Below are 18,098 nucleotides of genomic sequence, written 5' to 3' on the forward strand. Positions count from 1 at the left end.
AACATCTTTGGCAGTTTCTCCCAGTGGCACTCCTTTCTTCCATGGCCTTCCACTCAGCCAAATTTCACACCTTACCTTCATCCATCCACAGAAGGGAGAAATCTCACACCTCTCGTTTCAGAAAGCCTCTCAAGGTCTTAGAATTTTAAAGGAATTTCTTGTTCAACTATCCAAACTCCTGCCTGATGACAATCCCTGATGGCATTTTTGATAGGTGATCACGCAGGCTCTGCTTCAATACTTCCAGCAACGGGGACCTCATCATCTCCCAAGGCCATCATACCATTTTTAGACAGCTGTAACTATTGCAGATTGCTTCCTTCAAGAGCTTTAGTCTCTATTCCTGAAAGAGTCTGAGTTCCACCCACTGGAACACCCGAAGTCAGTCTAATCCTTCCACTGGCAGTCCTACAGATATTTGGAGACATTCTCTTATGTCACTCTCTTGTCCCCCATCTCCATTCCCTACACCCCTCCAAGACTTTTTGTCCTCAGGTTAAGCATTCCTACTTCCTTCCTCCATATTTCATGCAAATGGGTTTTCATATTCGTCATTATCTAGGGCAGGGACTATGACCCTTTCATTTTTGTTTTTGCAGCAGCAGGTTTAAGATATATATTTGGAATGACTTGAAATGCTCCAATTGGTCTGTGTCCTTCTTAAAATGTGATACAGAGAATGAAATGCAAAACTCCAGATGTTACCTGATTACTTCAGGGTCTTGGGGGACTGTCTGCTCCTTTGTTTAAACCCTTTAATTCTATTCATCACCGATTCTAAGATTTGGATTGTGGGGTTTGTTTGTTTGTATGTTCGTTCATTTCATTTTGATTAGCTGTATTTGCTGCTAACTAATATTGAGTCTCTGCCAAGTAGACATCCTGAACATTTTTCACAAAAGCTACTTTCAGCCCAATTTCCCTGTCCTCCTGGGTGCAACTGGTATTTGAACCCAGGAATAGGCGTTTATGTTTATCCTCTTTCAATGTCATTGGTCCATTGTTCCAATGTATTGGGATCAGAATCGTGATTCTGTCATTCTACTCTTCACCACCCCAACTGGCTTTCTATCATCTGCCATTTTGCCACGACTGCTTTCAAGCACCTTGCAGTTAAAAGTAGTAAATGAAGGGACTGAGGACAGAGTCCTCAGTGGTGGCATACCACCAGAGTCTTCCCTCAGAGTTGGACCTGTACATATGAATCAGCACTTGGGGGCTGGTTTCTGAAACGTTTTTCTGTGCTCTATATGTGGAATTAGATTTTCTACCCAAATTTATTCTTTTTGAAGGATTGTGTTCTTATTAATATTTAGTTCTTTTGTAAACAAGTCCTATCCTTCCAGCTGAAATGGAAACCCACTCATATGACGGGGATTAGTCTCTTTTTTTTTTTTTTGGCGGTACGCGGGGCTCTCACTGTTGTGGCCTCTCCCGTTGCGGAGCACAGGCTTCCGATGCGCAGGCTCAACGGCCATGGCTCACGAGCGCAGCCACCCCGCGGCATGTGGGATCTTCCCGGACTGGGGCACAAACCCGTGTCCCCTGCATCGGCAGGCGGACTCTCAACCACTGGTCTCTTTTGACCCAAGCTGGAAGAATCCCCCACGTGCCTCTGGAGTCCTATTTTGCTCACCTCTCCAGGGAGCCTGGTCCCTTTCAGCACATGATCCATTCAGCATGACTGGAGGTTCTGGTCTCCTACAGCCCGTTTTCTTGGCAGTCCTCTGAGGGATAACTCTGTGATATCCCCCAAAGCTGCTGTTACACTTTTAGCTTTTTTTTCACTGCCCCATTTTGAATGGTGCTTCGGTTAGAACCCCTGGGTGCTCATGACACCCAGAGCTGTCTTGCCTTGACCTGCAGGCCACTCTAACACAACATTGTCTATGGCATCCCATCATTTCTGCTTGGCTCCTCCACCATCAGCTCTACTCAGCTTCCTCAAAACCAAACTTATTATCAAACCCTGAATTTTAGGTAAGCGTTCCCTCCCCAATTTTCTATTTCATTCAAAGAATCACTTTCTAAATTACCCAAGTTCAAAGTCTGGAACTTACCTTTAACCTTCTCTTTTCAGGCTGTCTATGTAGATAATTTTCAAATCCAGCCGGTTAGTTCTTCAACCCACCCCTCAAGTCTGCCCATTGCTACCATCCCAGGCAGGCCCTGAACTACGCCTCCTGTTGTCTTCCCAGGCCCACAGCATTGCCCCCAGAGTGACTCTCCTTAACCACATGGAGTCACTCCTCTGCTCAGATGCCTTAAGTGTCATCCTCAATAATCTGATCTCAACTTACTTCCCAATCCAGACCTTGCCTCTCCATCAGTTGAAGCCCTTCCCTCCCATTGTTTCCTGCTCATTTGCCTGCCTGTCCTCTCCACCCTACAAATCTTCCTTTAAAGCTAAAATCTGGTCATGATGAGCCACTGCTCAAACCCCTTCTATGGTTCTCCTCTGCTCTCAGATAATTTCAAGCCCTTTGGAATGGCTGGCGTGGTCCTCCAGGATCTGTCTCCCCTTCATTCACTCTATATGCCCCAGTTATCCTGGGGTGCTTGGGATTCCACTAATGCACCATGTCTTCTAATGTCCTCCTGCCTTTGCACACAGTGTCCCCTCTGCCTGGAAAGTCATGCCTACTTTATCTGCCTGTTCAACTTCTACATGAGTTTAGGACCCAAATCAGGCATCATCTCATGTCAACACTCCCTAACCAGGCTAAATGAGCCCCCTCATCTGGGCTCATCTCAGTGATGGCACATCTGCTCAGTAATCACTGTCTGTTCACCCTCTGTCTTTGCCACTAACCTGTGGACTCACTGAGGTCAGGAACCATGCCTGATTCACTTCACTCCCAGCACCTGGCAAGGAGCCTGGCACAAAGTGGACATTCAAACATTTGTTGAATTCATTCATTAACTCGTTTGATAAATATTTTTTTAGCATCTATCTTGTGCTGGCACTCTTTTAGGTGCTGGTGATACACTGGGGCACAAAATAGACCAAGCCCCTGCTTTCGGTGAGTTTACATTCTACTCTGTTGAATGGCAGGACAAAGGTATGTATGAATGAATAAACAAATGAATGAATGAATTCATGCCAAAAGGAATAAATGAATGAATGAGTGAAAAACATTTCAGTCAGATGCTACCTTAATCACACTTAATTAAATTCTACCTTAAATTTAGTGTGAATAGTTCGATGTCTGTTGGCATCTTTTTTTTTTCTTAATATTTATTTATCTATTTGGCTGTGCCAGGTCTTAGTTGTGGCACATGGGATCTTTAGTTGCAGCATGCAAGATCTTTTTTAGTTGTGGCATGCGGAATCTTTTTAGTTGTGGCATGCGAGATCTTTTAGTTGCAGCATGCAGGCTCTAGTTCCCTGACTAGGGATTGAACCTGGGCCCCCTGCATTGAGAGTGTGGAGTCTTAACCACTGGACCACCAGGGAAGTCCCAGTTGGCCTCTGTCTTTAATCATGCAGAGAGTTGTCAGTGGCAGGATGATGGCTGCACTTCTTTGTGCGCCTCTGACCTAGGCTACCAGTGCTGAGCAAGACGGCAACCCTGGCTGGTTGACTCCAGAGTGGCGTGAATGGAGGCCTTTTACCAGGTGGAGAAGCTTGGTCTCAAAGAAAGGAAATGACTGGGGATCTGAGGAGATGGTGGAGATTCTCTTTTTCATCACAACACCCTTCTTATTCCTAAGATAAGAATGGCCATGGGATCATGGTCTTCCCCATAGACTCCTAACTATATGCCTTTCCTCTTCATCTTTGCTAATTTAGGGAATAACAATCCCATCATCCACACATTTGCTCAACTCCCAGGATACCTTCCCCTCAAAATATTCTCAAAATCACTGTGTTCATCCATAAAAAGGCATCTTCATTTTGCTTCTCCATTAGGCCAGTGTTTTGCAAACCCCACTCACCTACACGATTTTGCACTAAATGTGTATCTTCTGTATCATTATTTACTTTATGTTGTTCCTTAAATTCATGTACTTAAAGAGTAAATCTTAAATCAATAAACTTTAAAAGCTCTTTATATTAAATAATTTTTAAATTGCTACTATAAATGGTAGTACTGTAGTGGAAGAACAGTTTCATGGGCCATAAACAGAAGGTAACTATAAAAATAAATATATGGGGCTTCCCTGGTGGTGTAGTGGTTGAGAGTCTGCCTGCCGATGCAGGGGACACGGGTTCGATTCCCCGTCTGGGAAGATCCCACATGCCGCAGAGCAACTAAGCCCGTGCGCCACAACTACTGAGCCCTTGTGCCACAACTATTGAAGCCCGTGCGCCTAGAGCCTGTGCTCCGGAACAAGAGAAGCCACCACAATGAGAAGCCCGTGCACTGCAACAAAGAGTAGTCCCTGCTCACCACAACTAGAGAAAGCCTGTGTGCAGCAACAAAGACCCAGTGCAGCCAAAAATAAATAAATAAATAGATAAATTTATAAATAAGTAAATACATGACTATTAAAATGTTTATCTTTATACCACTTAAAGTGATCTTCATCAGCCACATTATAGGAAACACTATTAGACTCCAAAGAGGTGGTTCTCAAGGCTGGATGGACATCAGGAAAGCCTGGTGAACTTTAAAAATACAGAGGCCAGGACCCATCCCCACTAATGTCTGTGGGGCTTGTGCACTGGCAGTTTTAAGTGCCCAGGTAATTCTCATATGCAGCCAGGATTGAGAAGCATTGCTCCAAACCAGTAGTTCTCAAAATTTGGTCCCAGTACCAGCAGGATCAGCATCATTGGGAACTGGGTAGAAATGTAAGTTTTAGGTCCTGCCTGAGGCCTATTGAATCTGAAACTCTGAGGGTGGGCACAGCAATCTGCGTTTTCTATCAGTCCCTCAGGTGATTCTCATGAACACTAGGTTTTGAGACCTCTGCTCTAAGCCAAGTGACACTGGCAAAATCTCTGAGGCCTTGGGACCTACTTGTGTCTACAAGGAGGGTTTGAACCAGATATTCTTGGCTCCGGATTCTCCTGGGGATGCCGTTATCCCACTCAGCCTTCCACAAGGCTGGGGTGCTTGCTGCAGACTCTGGGGCCGCATTACCCGAGTGGCCCAGGAGTCTGGGGCACGGAGGGACTGTCCCCTCGGCTGTGGAGCGTTACCTCTCCTTAAAGTCGTCAGCGCCCGCCTGGATATTCTCCGTCTGCAGCATGAGCCGTGCATTTTCCAGGACTGCCTCGCCCACCTAGAACGACCACACACCAAAGGACAAGGTCACTGCGATGTCTTCCTACTTCAAATGGTGCCTCGCACTGGGCACAGAGGCCCTGGGACACTGAGAGCACTTTCTCATGGCAAATATTTTTAGAATTCAAGTGTCCCTCTCTAAGAAAGAGGGGGCGAGATAGACACTACAGCGTAAAATCTTGGTGTCTTCTAAGAGCTTTTAGGGTTGGATTTTTGGAGCAAAAAGATTGCTCAAGGCAGACTTGTCTGTGGCCTCTGTCACAATGATGAGCTTTCGGCTCTCCAGTGAAATTTCTGGCTCCTTAAATGAAGTTTCACTGGCTTGACTTAGTGTCTCTTAACATTTTCTGGTCATGGATGCCTTTGGGAAGCTGATGAAATCTCTGGACCACTGCTACCCAATAGAACTTTCGGTGATGATGGAACTGATCTGCACTGTGTGGTCCAGCACAGTGGCCGCACGTGGCTACTGAACACTCAAAATGTAGCAAAGGCAACTGAAGAACTGAACATTTACTTTTATTTAATCTTAACTAATTTACATTTAAATAGCCGCAGGTGGCCACAGGTGGCTCCAGAACTGGAGAGCTCAGCTCTAGAATTCTGTCCACTCTCAGAACATACATGTGAACATAAACATTGTACATACAGCTTATGTATGTACATAAATATTGTACACACAGTTCGGGGGTTTCATGGGGAAGAATGATTTTTCAAACTTGGCCCTCAGCACCCCTCAGGGTTCCCCACAGGTGGGGATTGGGAGGATAGTCATCTTCTTAACCTGAGAAACTTCTTTTTAAAATAAATATATTTTTTACATATTGGCTTTCGGATAATCTGCAGCTTGGGTTGGGCGATAAACTAACTGTTACTTTAAAATAAGGATGCATATAAGCAGCTCATGCAGCTTAATAACAAAAAAACAAACAACCCAATCCAAAAATGGGCAGAAGACCTAAATAGACATTTCTCCAAAGAAGATATACAGAGTGCCAACAAACACATGAAAGAATGCTCAACATCACTAATCATGAGAGAAATGCAAATCAAAACTACAATGAGATATCATCTCACACCAGTCAGAATGGCCATCATCAAAAAATCTAGAAACAATAAATGCTGGAGAGGGTGTGGAGAAAAGGGAACCCTCTTACACTGTTGGTGGGAATGTAAATTGATACAGCCACTGTGGAGAACAGTATGGAGGTTCCTTAAAAAGCTACAAATAGAACTACCATATGACCCAGCAATCCCACTACTGGGCATATACCCTGAGAAAACCATAATTCAAAAAGAGTCATGTACCAAAATGTTCATTGCAGCTCTATTTACAATAGCCCAGAGATGGAAACAACCTAAGTGTCCATCATCGGATGAATGGATAAAGAAGATGTGGCACATATATACAATGGAATATTACTCAGCCATAAAAAGAGACGAAATTGAGCTATTTGTAATGAGGTGGATAGACCTAGAGTCTGTCATACAGAGTGAAGTAAGTCAGAAAGAGAGAGACAAATACCGTATGCTAACACATATATATGGAATTTAAAAAAAAAATGTCATGAAAAACCTAGGGGTGAAACAGGAATAAAGACACAGACTTACTAGAGAATGGACTTGAGGCTATGGGGAGGGGGAAGGGTAAACGGTGACAAAGCGATAAAGAGGCATGGACATATATACACTACCAAACGTAAGGTAGATAGCTAGTGGGAAGCAGCCGCATAGCACAGGGAGATCAGCTCGGTGCTTTGTGACCGCCTGGAGGGGTGGGATAGGGAGGGTGGGAGGGAGGGAGACGCAAGCGGGAAGAGATATGGGAATATATGTATATATATAACTGATTCATTTTGTTGTGAAGCTGAAACATACCATTGTAAAGCAATTATACTCCAATAAAGATGTTAAAAAAAAAAAAAAGGATGCAAATCTGAGGAAACTTTCTGGAGTGATAAAGATGTTCCATATCTGGATCTGGTGATTACACTGATGTATAATAGGTAACAATTTGTTAAGCTGTACCATTAAGATTTGTGTATTTACTATATGTAAATTATGTTTAATAAAAATACATAAAACTGAAAAAAAAAGAAGGTTGCAAATCACTGTTTTAAGCTCTTATCAGTCCTTTGCTCTTGAAAGTAAATGAGTTGGAAGTTCTTCACTGACTTGGTGGAGGACTTCTGGCACCAGAGGTCAGAGACCGGAGTAAGATGAGAAGACCAGGGAGGGGGAGACCCCAGTTGCCTGCTCCCCAGTGTGCGTCAGGGCAGGGCTGCAGCAGATAGAAGATGAGGTTGCTGGTGGGAAATTCAATGAAGTGGACAAACAGCACAGGATGACCCTACTGGAACAGGGGAGCTCCATCCCTTCCACCCAGATCTGGGACTTGGTCCACGCCTGTGCTCCCTCGGTTTCCCCAGCGAAGCCCTCATCCCACTGTGCTGAAGTGGCCGTTCCCAGGGTCAACTCCTTGTTCATTGCTGTGTCTCCAAGCTCTGGTTGTGGTGGACATTCCATCAACACCTGTTGAGTGAATGCCTGCATGAATGAATTGTGTGACCATGGGTGAGCCATTCCCAGTCTTCCCCTGTCCCAGGTCTGGAGATCATTTTCTGGAAGCCCCCAAGAAGGGTGTTTTAAGATGTACCTGGGATTTTGTTTTTATTCTGGTATGGAGAGGCCAACAGATCAGGAGACAACTGACATTGCAAAGATCATTTGTTACTCACAGTTCCCAAGAGGAGGGGGCAACCATATCATGTAGGGCAATACAGAGAAGAACCAGGGTTGGTCAGGAAGCAGAAGGGGAGAGGGGAAAGCATGGGCAAAAGGCTTTATTGTGGTTTTCATGGGAAGGAATGGGCACAGCAGGTTTGAATAATTTCAATGGTCTCTGGGCTATAGGGGTGGTCCCTTGTTGTCTGGTACCCAGCCCTGGGTGATCAGAGCAGAGGAATATTGCCTCTTGGAGTGTGAGCCCCAGCAAGGGGAGGCAGGTTGGGGTATTGACTCAGGATGGGTTGGTTTGCATCTCAAAGGCACTCTCACAGGTAAGCGGTTCCTATCTCTAGGATTCACTAGCCTTACAATGGGGCGGTCTCTCCCTGTCAATGAGGCCCCAGCTGTCACAGCATCAAGAATACAGAAAATGGGGCTTCCCTGGTGGCACAGTGGTTGAGAATCTGCCAGCCAATGCAGGGGACACGGGTTCGAGCCCTAGTCTGGGAGGATCCCACATGGCGCGGAGCAACTGAGCCCGTGAGCCACAACTACTGAGCCTGCGCGTCTGGAGCCTGTGCTCCGCGACAAGAGCGGCTGCAACAGTGAGAGGCCCGTGCACCGCGATGAAGAGTGGCCCCCGCTCACCGCAACTAGAGAAAGTCCTCGCACAGAAACGAAGACCCAACACAGCCAAAAAAAAAAAAAAAAAATACAGAAAATAAGAACATAGAGTTAATATTGTTGAATATAGTTAATTCAAAGGCTCTGGCTATGTGAGGCCTCTGAGGACTGGCTTTGGCTGCTCTGACCCAGCCCTCTATTCGTCCTCCTTCACACGCTGCTACACCCACATTTAGGAGCCCCTTTCCTTGTCTTTGGATGCTCAATGATGCCATTTTGCAGATGATGAATTTGCAGCCCAGGGCAATTACCCTGCTTGTTTTCTCACAGTGGTGCCCATGGCAAATATTCCACCCTAGCACGGGACCTTGAGTCATAGCAGGTGTCCAGACCGTGGGCTCAAAAACCCCAGCTGCAGACATGATGGCTTCCAAAGTGCTCTAGAGTAGGTGGCCATGCAGGGCCAGATGCGGGCAGATGTGGGCTTGGAGCTTGTACAAGTTGGGAGACTGCCTTTAAGAAAAAGAATAAAAAATTACTAATACAAAGGGGGACGTGCAAGTGAGGGAGCTTGAGGCTTAAACTCTTCACGTGGGTACAGCTCTGTTTTGTTTCCGCTTTGAAAACATGCAGCGGGTGGACAGAAAAAGTAGAAAACAAAACCCAACCCTGGGGCGTGGGGGGATATACGTGTACCATATTCAGAGGCACACAATTCTGGAAAAGCAGAAAGATGCCTGGGGATGCAGTCACCTATGTCCCACCATCCAGAACAAACACACTAGCGCTTGCATGTGCTGCCTTTTGACTTGGGATTTGCTCCACCCAGCAGCAACTGTCCCCTGTGTGTGAATCGGTGACATCTGCCCAGCGGACTACAGACTCTTCATAAGTAAGAGGCTGCCGGGAGCAACGGTGCAGGAGTCAGTAGGAGATACAGGCTGATGGGAGGCGAGGCCAGGGCTCTGTACTTGCTTCTCCTTACTTGGGGTTGAGGACAGGATGCTGCCTGGGACACTTTGGATGCTGCCCAGCAGATGGGGAGGTTCTGTCCAATGTCTGTCCAAGGAGGCTGGGCAGCTCTGGGCTCAGGGAAGCTGGAGGTTCCTGCTTTCACTGTTGTTTAGTAACAACCAAGGGTTTATTCGACCCTCAAGTGGAGGCTAATTATAGGCCCTGACTTGCCAAAGCACGGTTTGCTGGCCGTGCTTCCCCATCTCCACAGACTGGATCCTAAAATAGACCTTCAGGCCATTGCTGAGCGTAGAGAGCCTTCCTCTGTCCTCCCGCGGCCCCTCAGCCCCACAGAGGCCACGTCCTCTGGGTGTCAGGGGTGGCTCAGCACCCCCAGCCGGGAAAGGGCCAGGCGGCTGGGACATTAGCTGAGGTTTAGCACAGGCAGAGGACTGGGATGGTGGCCAAGGCCAAAAGTAAGTGTGGTGCCTGCAGTGGACAGGGACCACCTTTGTCTCTATACCTGGGAAAACCATGAAACCTTCCCTGGGACTGAGGACAGGAAAGTAAGAGGGAGAGAAGCTGGATTTACTGCCTACAGGTGTGGCCCACCCACATGCTGGAGCTGGCTTGTACTGGCTTGTACCTGCTTGCCAGGACAGACTGTTAAATAAATATTTCAGGAGTTTTGTGAGCTGGTTGTTAAACACAGCCACCAAGAAAACTTTAATTATGTGAACTTACAATTACATAAATTATACTAAAAACAAAGGTAACAAATACTCAAAATACAAAGGTAATGACTACTCATCACTTCCTAATTGTTTTACTATGTTTGACGGCCATCTCTGCTTTTGAGGTTATTTGCTTCTATTGTACCTGTAATGATTGTGGACAGGGAACATTGCTTGCCATTCCAGTAAACAAAGAATGTTGCCCACCATTCCAGAAGGACCAGGCCATTAGCCCCTGCAGCTGCCCCCAGCCCCATGGTGCACCCAGAGAACTCAGGGTGGAGAAAAACAGGAAGTCTTCTGTGCTTTGGATACTGGCCCCAGAGAGTTAAGATGCATATTGAAGAAATAATTTCAATGAGCCCAGACTCTGCATCTTCCTTTATATAGGAAAGCACTAAAATTAACTTGAGATGTCAGTTTCTTGTGATTAGCAGTAATCTTTTGATGTTCGACCATATGTTGTTTTCCAGCAAAAAAACTCCAATATATCCTGCCTTTTACCTTACCTCTTCTGAGCAGTTCCTCAGAGCTATTTGGGAGGCTGTCTCTGGGGCTATAGTCCTCAGTCAGGTTCCCTAATAAAACTTAACTCTCAACTTTTAAGTTGTGTGTTTTTCTTCAGTCGACAGGTGGGAACACTATGTAACACTGTCCTACAATGCATCTCTTCCCAACTCTGCATTCATGCTGGTAGCTTGATGTCAGCTGTGGTGAGAGTAGCTACACTAGGGAAATTGGCGAACACCATAAAGCAGAGCGTTTCATCCACGGAGAGCCAATTGTTATACAGATCCCAGCTCACTGACTGTCCCCCACCTTCCACCCAGTACTCAATATTCATGCCTACACTAAATGCTCACGGCCCTCCTCTAACGCTAATATCATTTTAGGGAAGAGGATGCCTAGGCTCAGAGAGCATATGATAATTGCCCAAATCGCAAGCTGGAATGTGGCGGAGCCAGAAGACCAAACCAGGTTAATGTGACTTGAAAGTGTGCATATCTTTGTCCTCTGTTTTGGAAACTGAAGGGCACATCAGAATCAAGAGAGACTCTGTTGTGGAGGACTGTTTTCTGTCTTTGCTGTAACATAGAACAGTCAGGACTCCTGTTTCCTATTTGGGCTGCATCACAAAGACAAAGAGGCATCTTCCCTACTGGGTGTGAGGACGCTAACCAATCAAACCAAACCGTCTCCCACTCCAAGTCCCTGAGCTTTCATTTCCGAGCCTTGTCAGCTGAGGAGAGCTGAGGCAGATCTGCAGTCCGCCTCTGAAGGCCCAGGGGGCTTCTGCGGCTGCGAACTTTGCTGTTGGGCCCAAGAGAGGAGAGGGCACTTGTGTTTAAAACTTCGAGAGATGTACATTAGCTATCTGGTCCTCTTGGATTTATGGCTGAAGTGGATGCAAATTAACCTCACTTCTCTGATCACCTTTTCTTTCCAGGGGAGAAGGTGATAAAAATACCAAATGTACAGTCCCTCACCGATGCTGTGAACACAAACATACTTACCCTGGGACCTGGTCCCACTTACCCTGGGACCTGGGACCATACTGACCCTGGGACCACTCCTGCCCACTTTTCTAGTAGGAGAAAAGTATAAACTGATGTAACATTTGCACTCAAGGGCAGATTTAAGGGAGGGCAGGCTAGCAGCTTGCGCATGGTGTGCTGTGGACACCAGCAGATGACATCTTCTCCTTTCTGTCCTTCTGCCCAAACAGAGCTGGGACTCCTACCATCAAGGCTATGTAACTTAACACCAGGTCTTCTGTTGAAAAGAGGAACTGTCATAGCAGCAGCAGTGCGAATCGCTATGTGAGATTAGCCAGTTTTAAGGGATTAGGACCCATTAATTTCGCTGGAGCCAGAAACAAAATTCACCTTCAAAGCCTAAAATGCTGTGGATGAGAGTAGCTGGGGTTGGACGGCAGGGGAATGGCAGTCAGAGGTCATGGGGGGCAGAGGTGTGTTCTGTGAGGGACGGTGCAGGGAGGGGCGCTGCCCACCGGCTGTGGAGGCTCAAGCTGCTCCGGGCTTGGCTGGCAGCCCCCTCATCTAACTTCCCTGGAGTTGTCTTCCTTTGCGCCTCCACGTGGACGCTTCCTTAGCACACTTTACACCAGTGGTTCTCAAAGTGTGGTTCCTGGACCGGCAGCATCAGCGCCACCTGAAACTTGTGAGAAATGCACATTCTCAGACCCTACCTCAGATGTCTGAGCCAGAATCTCTGGAGTGGGTCCTAATGATGTGTGTTTTAACATGCTTTCCAGGGGCTTACGATGCACACTCGACTTTGACAGCCTTTGCTTTGCACAGACCTGCCTCCGGTCCTGCTCAGGCCTCCCCCAGGCTGCTCCCGGACCTCCTTGCTGTCCTGACCCACGCCGTTGCCTCTGCCTAGAACACCTGGTCTTACCACCTGACACTCCCTGGCCTTGGCCACCTGAGAAACCCTTCCCCACTTTAACGCTCCTCTCGAACGTGGCTTCCTCTACGAAGCTTCTTTATTCGCTCATCCATTACTGCCTTCATGTCTTCAGCACGTGATTATTATTTCCTCTGTGCCAGGCTCTGTGCTGGTTTTGGGGAATCAGCAGCTATGGTAGGAGATGCGGTTAGAAAGGCAGGCAAAGACCAGATCCTGGGGGGAAGGCCTTGGGAAGAGTGGGAAGGAAGTGGTATTTGCTGGGATGCCAATGGAAGGATTTGAGCAGGCACAGGGGTAACCTGCGTGGTAAGTGGATACCCCTGACTCCTGTGGGACACAGGGGGCCATGCCGAGGGCCCGGCTAGGGGGTTCCTGCACTCATCCAGGGGAGGTGATGGTGGCTTTGACTAGGGCGGTTGAGGGATGGTGGGGATGGAGTAGTCATGGGGAGAGTGAGGGAGAGGAATTGAGGATGGCCCCTAGGCTTTTAGCCAGAGCTACTGGCTGCACATGGGCCCTAGCTGTCTCCCTACCTCCCTCCTTGAATCATCCTGCATCTGGGTCATGTTCCCCCCACAGCGGAGCATGTCCCCGTCTCTCCATGCAGCGTAAACAGTATGCAGGCAATGACCACATTAGCCTATTCTTGACCCCAGCTCCTCCCTCACCAATTTGGGCCAGTTACGGGATAAGTGACTCTAAGATTCAGTTTCCTCATCCGTAGAATGTGGATAATGCCACTCCCTGCCCCCTGGGATAGTTGTGAGAAACAAATGAGCCGATGCATGGGAAGCACTGGCTGAATGCCTGGAGCAGAGTAAGCACGAATGGTAGCCATCTTTATTGTTGTTATTCGTCTTAGGACAGAGCAGTTGTTCAGTGATTGTTGAGGGAGTCTGCTGGGTATGTGTGGTCTGGCACTGTCCCCACTCTGCTTTTTCTGGATGCACAGTTGGCTGAATGAGGACTTCTATCTAGTGGCTTCATGTTTTTTTTCTTTCAGTTTTTCCATCCATAGTCATTTGCAAAGCCCTGGTCCCTGGTACTACGATGATGAGGATTTTACCCTTTCCTACTGCCATTCTCACTGCGGATGCAGTTATAAAAATAAATGGAGCTGGTGGTGGCAGGTGAGGGATTTTACTTTCATTCTGTTTCAAAAAGGCAAGGATGAGCAGCATTTTCAAAAGGGTTATCATTTGGGCCCAAGGGTATAATTAGAGGTGGGTAAGACTGGGCCCTGGGAAATGAGACTCAGCTGGTGCACTGGCAGATGCAAGAGAACACTTTTCACATTTGTTTGACTTTCAAGTTTAGGATGAATGCTCAGCATGACTTGCTTCCAGCAATAAATGAACAAGAAATCATCATCTGTCCCTATACCCTACTCTTACTGCATCTTCACCAGGATGGTGAAGCCCAGCTTGTCACCAGCCAGCCGGATGCCTCTCTGTGCTCATCCTGACATGCCGCTACGTTCGTCATGAGACACACTTTCCTCTCTTGGCTTCCATGAACCACTCTCCCCTGCTCTTCCTACTTTGTTGGCCATCTTTCGGCTTCCTCCTGCATGAAGTCTGTCTCCCTTGTCTGACCTCTAAATGCTAGAGTTCTCAGGACTGGGTCCTGGGGCTTTTTTTCTTTAATCACTGAGTTATCTGATCCATTCACATGGCTTGAAATGTATGTGCAGATGACTTCTGCATTTATATCTCTAGCTCAGAACCTTCCTTTCTACTCTAGGCTTGAGTACCATTCTCTCCTTGACATCTTCTCTACTTGGCTCAGATGTCTCAAACTTAACGTGGCCAAAATGGAATTTTTGCCCTCTAAAAGCAAATGCCCCCCCCCTCCAGCTCCATGCCAGTAAACAGTACTAACAGAAACCAGGGAGTCTTGACATCATGCTTTCTCTCATCTCCCACATCTAATCCAACACCAAGGTTAGTCAATTACCCCCCCGCCCCAATATATCTCAAATCCATCTACTTCTCACATCTCCACTGATGTCACCCTGCTGCACGCCCTCCGACCCCATGGCATCATCACGCCCTCCGACCCCATGGCAACATCCTCTTAATCCTCTGTCCTCTCCTGCTTGAGTCCATTCTTCATCCTGCTTCCAGAGTGATTTTCTTCAACTCTTCACATCAGATGATGTGACTCTGATTAAATTAAATTAAAACTCTTCTGAGGTGTTTCTTGTGCTTAAGATAAAATCCAAGCTTCTGACAACAGCCCTCAAGGCCCTGCATGTGTGTCAATCTTCCCACTGCTCACAGGCTCCACCCTGCTGGTGCCGGGTCTTTGTGGACCACGCGGGCCTCTCTCCTGTCTTGAGGCTTAAGCACGTGTGGACTCCTCTGCCTGGACTGCTCTCCCCTCTCCTGTGTTTGGGTGGCTCCCTCATCCTGATCACCCTGCCTAAGGTAGGACCTCCTTCCTCTCTGTCCCTCTCTGCCTTGTTCACTTTCTTTAATACTCTTAGCACAGCTTGTAATTATTACCAATTTTTGTTTATTGGTTTATTAGTTGTTATCTCTGTATTTGCTGCCAGAATATAAACTCCTTGAGGCCAGGCACTGCCCTTCTGTCCTGCTGTTGTTCATCCCCAGCACAGTGTCTGGTACAGGACATACAGTTGGATTAATGAGCCCAGAAACAGTGCTGCTTCTTCATGGACAACCAGGAAGGGGAGACCCTCCAGGGACACCCAGGTTCTTACCTAGCTCCAACCTGAGAATCACCTTTGGTACCTCCCTCCCCTTCACTCCCAAATCAGAACATATCAATTCCCCACACTGATGGGCTTCACTCCATTCCTGTCCCTTATCCAGCCTTGCTTCGAGCCCCAATTGTCTCTTTTGTGGTTCAACCTGATGTTACCTGAAGATGGAAAACACGAAGCCCACGCAGTGAGTTAAGGTTGCACCTGCAAGTGGAGTTAGGGGACGTGTCATCAGGTAGTGGAGAGGGGGTCATGTCCCAGACAGCTCCCCCCAAGCACAGTCACAGCCACTGTGGGTCCCGGGAGAATCAGGCACACTGAGGGCTAAGGTCAGGTCTTCCGGGCAAGTCCAGGATGGTGGGCACTTCTGAGTTGTACTGCATGTAACCCTTGACCTCATCATCACGCTGCGCTCTGGCTGAGGGAAGAAGGTCTTAGTAGGAGAGGTCAGAGGAGTATGGAGTGAGAGGCCAGAGCTGGTGGGTGCTGGTGTTCACAGTGCTGGGCGATCAGGAGGACCTGGTCCCTAGAGGCTGCCCTCTGTCTCGAGGGGGACAAACTCTCCTAGGCTTCACCTTCTGCGGAGGCCTCCCTCATCCTGTTCCCACGAGTTCTGGCTCTGGGCTCACCCAGCATCCTGCCTGCAGCTACCTTGGCTGGATATAGGAGGGCTTGCTTTGGGCACTAAAGAGTTTAACTGCCACAGTTCACCAGTATGTAAGCCTGGGTGCATGTGTCATGACCCGGCCCTTCAGGGCCTAATTTTCTACACGTGCCCTAATAAAATCTGAGTGTTGAGCACCAGGCACATCAAGATACAGTGACCCTGGGAGGCTCTGTCTGGGCAGCCAGCTGGTCTCCCTCTGTGATATCTCTGTCTCTCTGTCTCTCTTTGCTTCCTAGATTTGGAGCAACTGCTTTCCAACTTCTCATTCCCCTTTCTACTGGAATGAACTTACTAAGATGCAGTTTGAATTTATTCAGGGGTGTGCTCTTGAATAAAGCCTCACAACTTGGCCCTGCTCTTCACTGGCTTTATCTCTTTTTCTCTCCCCTGCTACAGGCTGAACTGTTTTTCTGAACAGACATGGGCCTCTCCAGCTTCCAGACCTTGACTCATGTTGCTACCTCTGTGTGTCATGACCTAACTAGGCCATCCAGCCTCTGTGCTTTCCTTATCTGCCAGGTGAACTCCTACCCATCCTTCAAAACCCAGATCAGGAATTAACACAACATTGTAAATCAATTATACTTCCATAAAATAAATTAAAAAAAACCAACTGAGGCTGCCCTGGTCATCCTCTGTACTTCCCATATTCCGTGTGGGTATACCTCGATCGCTGTAGTTGCCATGTTAGACTTTATTCTGATATTTTTCTGTCTTTTCTGTCTCTGTGTCCCTGAGACAGGTACAGTCTCTCACCTCTGCCCTCAGAATGGGTGCATCTGTATAATTTCCATTATACAGATGGGGAAACTGAGGCCCAGAGAGTTCAGGAACTTGCCCCCAGAACTAAGTGGCCCAGCTGATTTTAGTCTGTATCAGTCTGACACAGCTCATTGCTCTTTTTTTCTTTTTTCAAAAAAACTTTTTATTGTGGGAAATTTCAACTCCATCAAACTACATATAAAGGTAGAGAGAGACTCACCTCCTTACTTCAACAATGACAATCTCACGGCTAATTTTTAAAAAAATCTCTATTCCCACTGACCTCTACTCCTATCACTGAGGTTATTACATACATATCACTTCATCTATAATTATTTCAGATGCTCTCTTTTGTACTTCTTGTATTTCAATTTAAAAATTATCAAAGCAATACATACATTGGTTTAAAAAATTAAACAATACTAAAAAGAGATGCTTATAAAGGCTTGTAAAGAAAAGCGTTCCCTTTCCCACATTTTTCTCTCCCCATGTCCTAGTCCCCAGCTGTTCACTTGTCCAGAGCTTGCCCCATATTTCTACAAACTTCTTGATTGTTTGAGTTGTCAGCCACAGGCATTATTTATTGACTTCCTGGCGGACAAATGAAGATTTAGCTCACTCACACTCCACCTCCTTTTTCCTTTATTTATTGGCTATCTTGGTAACTTTAAACAATAAAGCTGAATGTCTTGCTGTATAAATTATGGACAGTTTCTTCTCACACTCAGTCTTTCTCTTATAATTGCAGATGTTTTATTTTCTAAGGTCAAAAGAGAAGACTGAAAACCAGTTTAATTACTCAGCAACTCTACAGAAGCCAGTGTGAAATATAGGTCCTTTCTGCTAAGAATTGCGATGGAGGTGCCCCTGTCAGAAGCTGTGGGCAGAGAGCCAAATTATTGTTTTATTTTCCAGCTGAGCATCCTCAGGCCTGCAGAACAGTGTCCGCTGTTTGATTTTATGTTCATGGTGCTACCCTCTCCAGGGCATGCCTGCAATACCCACACGCAACCATCGTGCCTTACCACCATGTTTGAGCTGTGATTCTCATACTAAGTAGCTCAGTGTTTTCTCTTGTAAAAGAGGCAGCTTTATCTTGATAGTACCAGGCACACAATGATCCCTTAATAGACATTTGTTGAATGAATAAGTGATATGTGTTTAAAGAGCCAAACGTGAAATAAGGGTGAGAAACCAGTTCACAACTATCAGACTGGCAAACCTTTGGGAGGTGA

General features: G+C 46.9%; 1 protein-coding gene across 1 annotated transcript in view; it reads right to left on the minus strand.

Moving 5' to 3' along the window:
* BFSP2 (beaded filament structural protein 2) overlaps positions 1–18,098 on the minus strand; it is a gene marked incomplete at both ends in the record, with an annotated part of 86,072 nt that overhangs the window by 40,305 nt on the left and 27,669 nt on the right. The window contains one exon of the mRNA XM_082839290.1: positions 5,150–5,232. Coding sequence (XP_082695416.1) covers positions 5,150–5,232 — 83 coding nt within the window. The remainder of the gene's footprint in view (positions 1–5,149; positions 5,233–18,098) is intronic.

Source organism: Leucopleurus acutus, assembly GCF_964270905.1.
Source record: "Leucopleurus acutus genome assembly, chromosome: 5".
Taxonomy (NCBI): domain Eukaryota; kingdom Metazoa; phylum Chordata; class Mammalia; order Artiodactyla; family Delphinidae; genus Leucopleurus; species Leucopleurus acutus.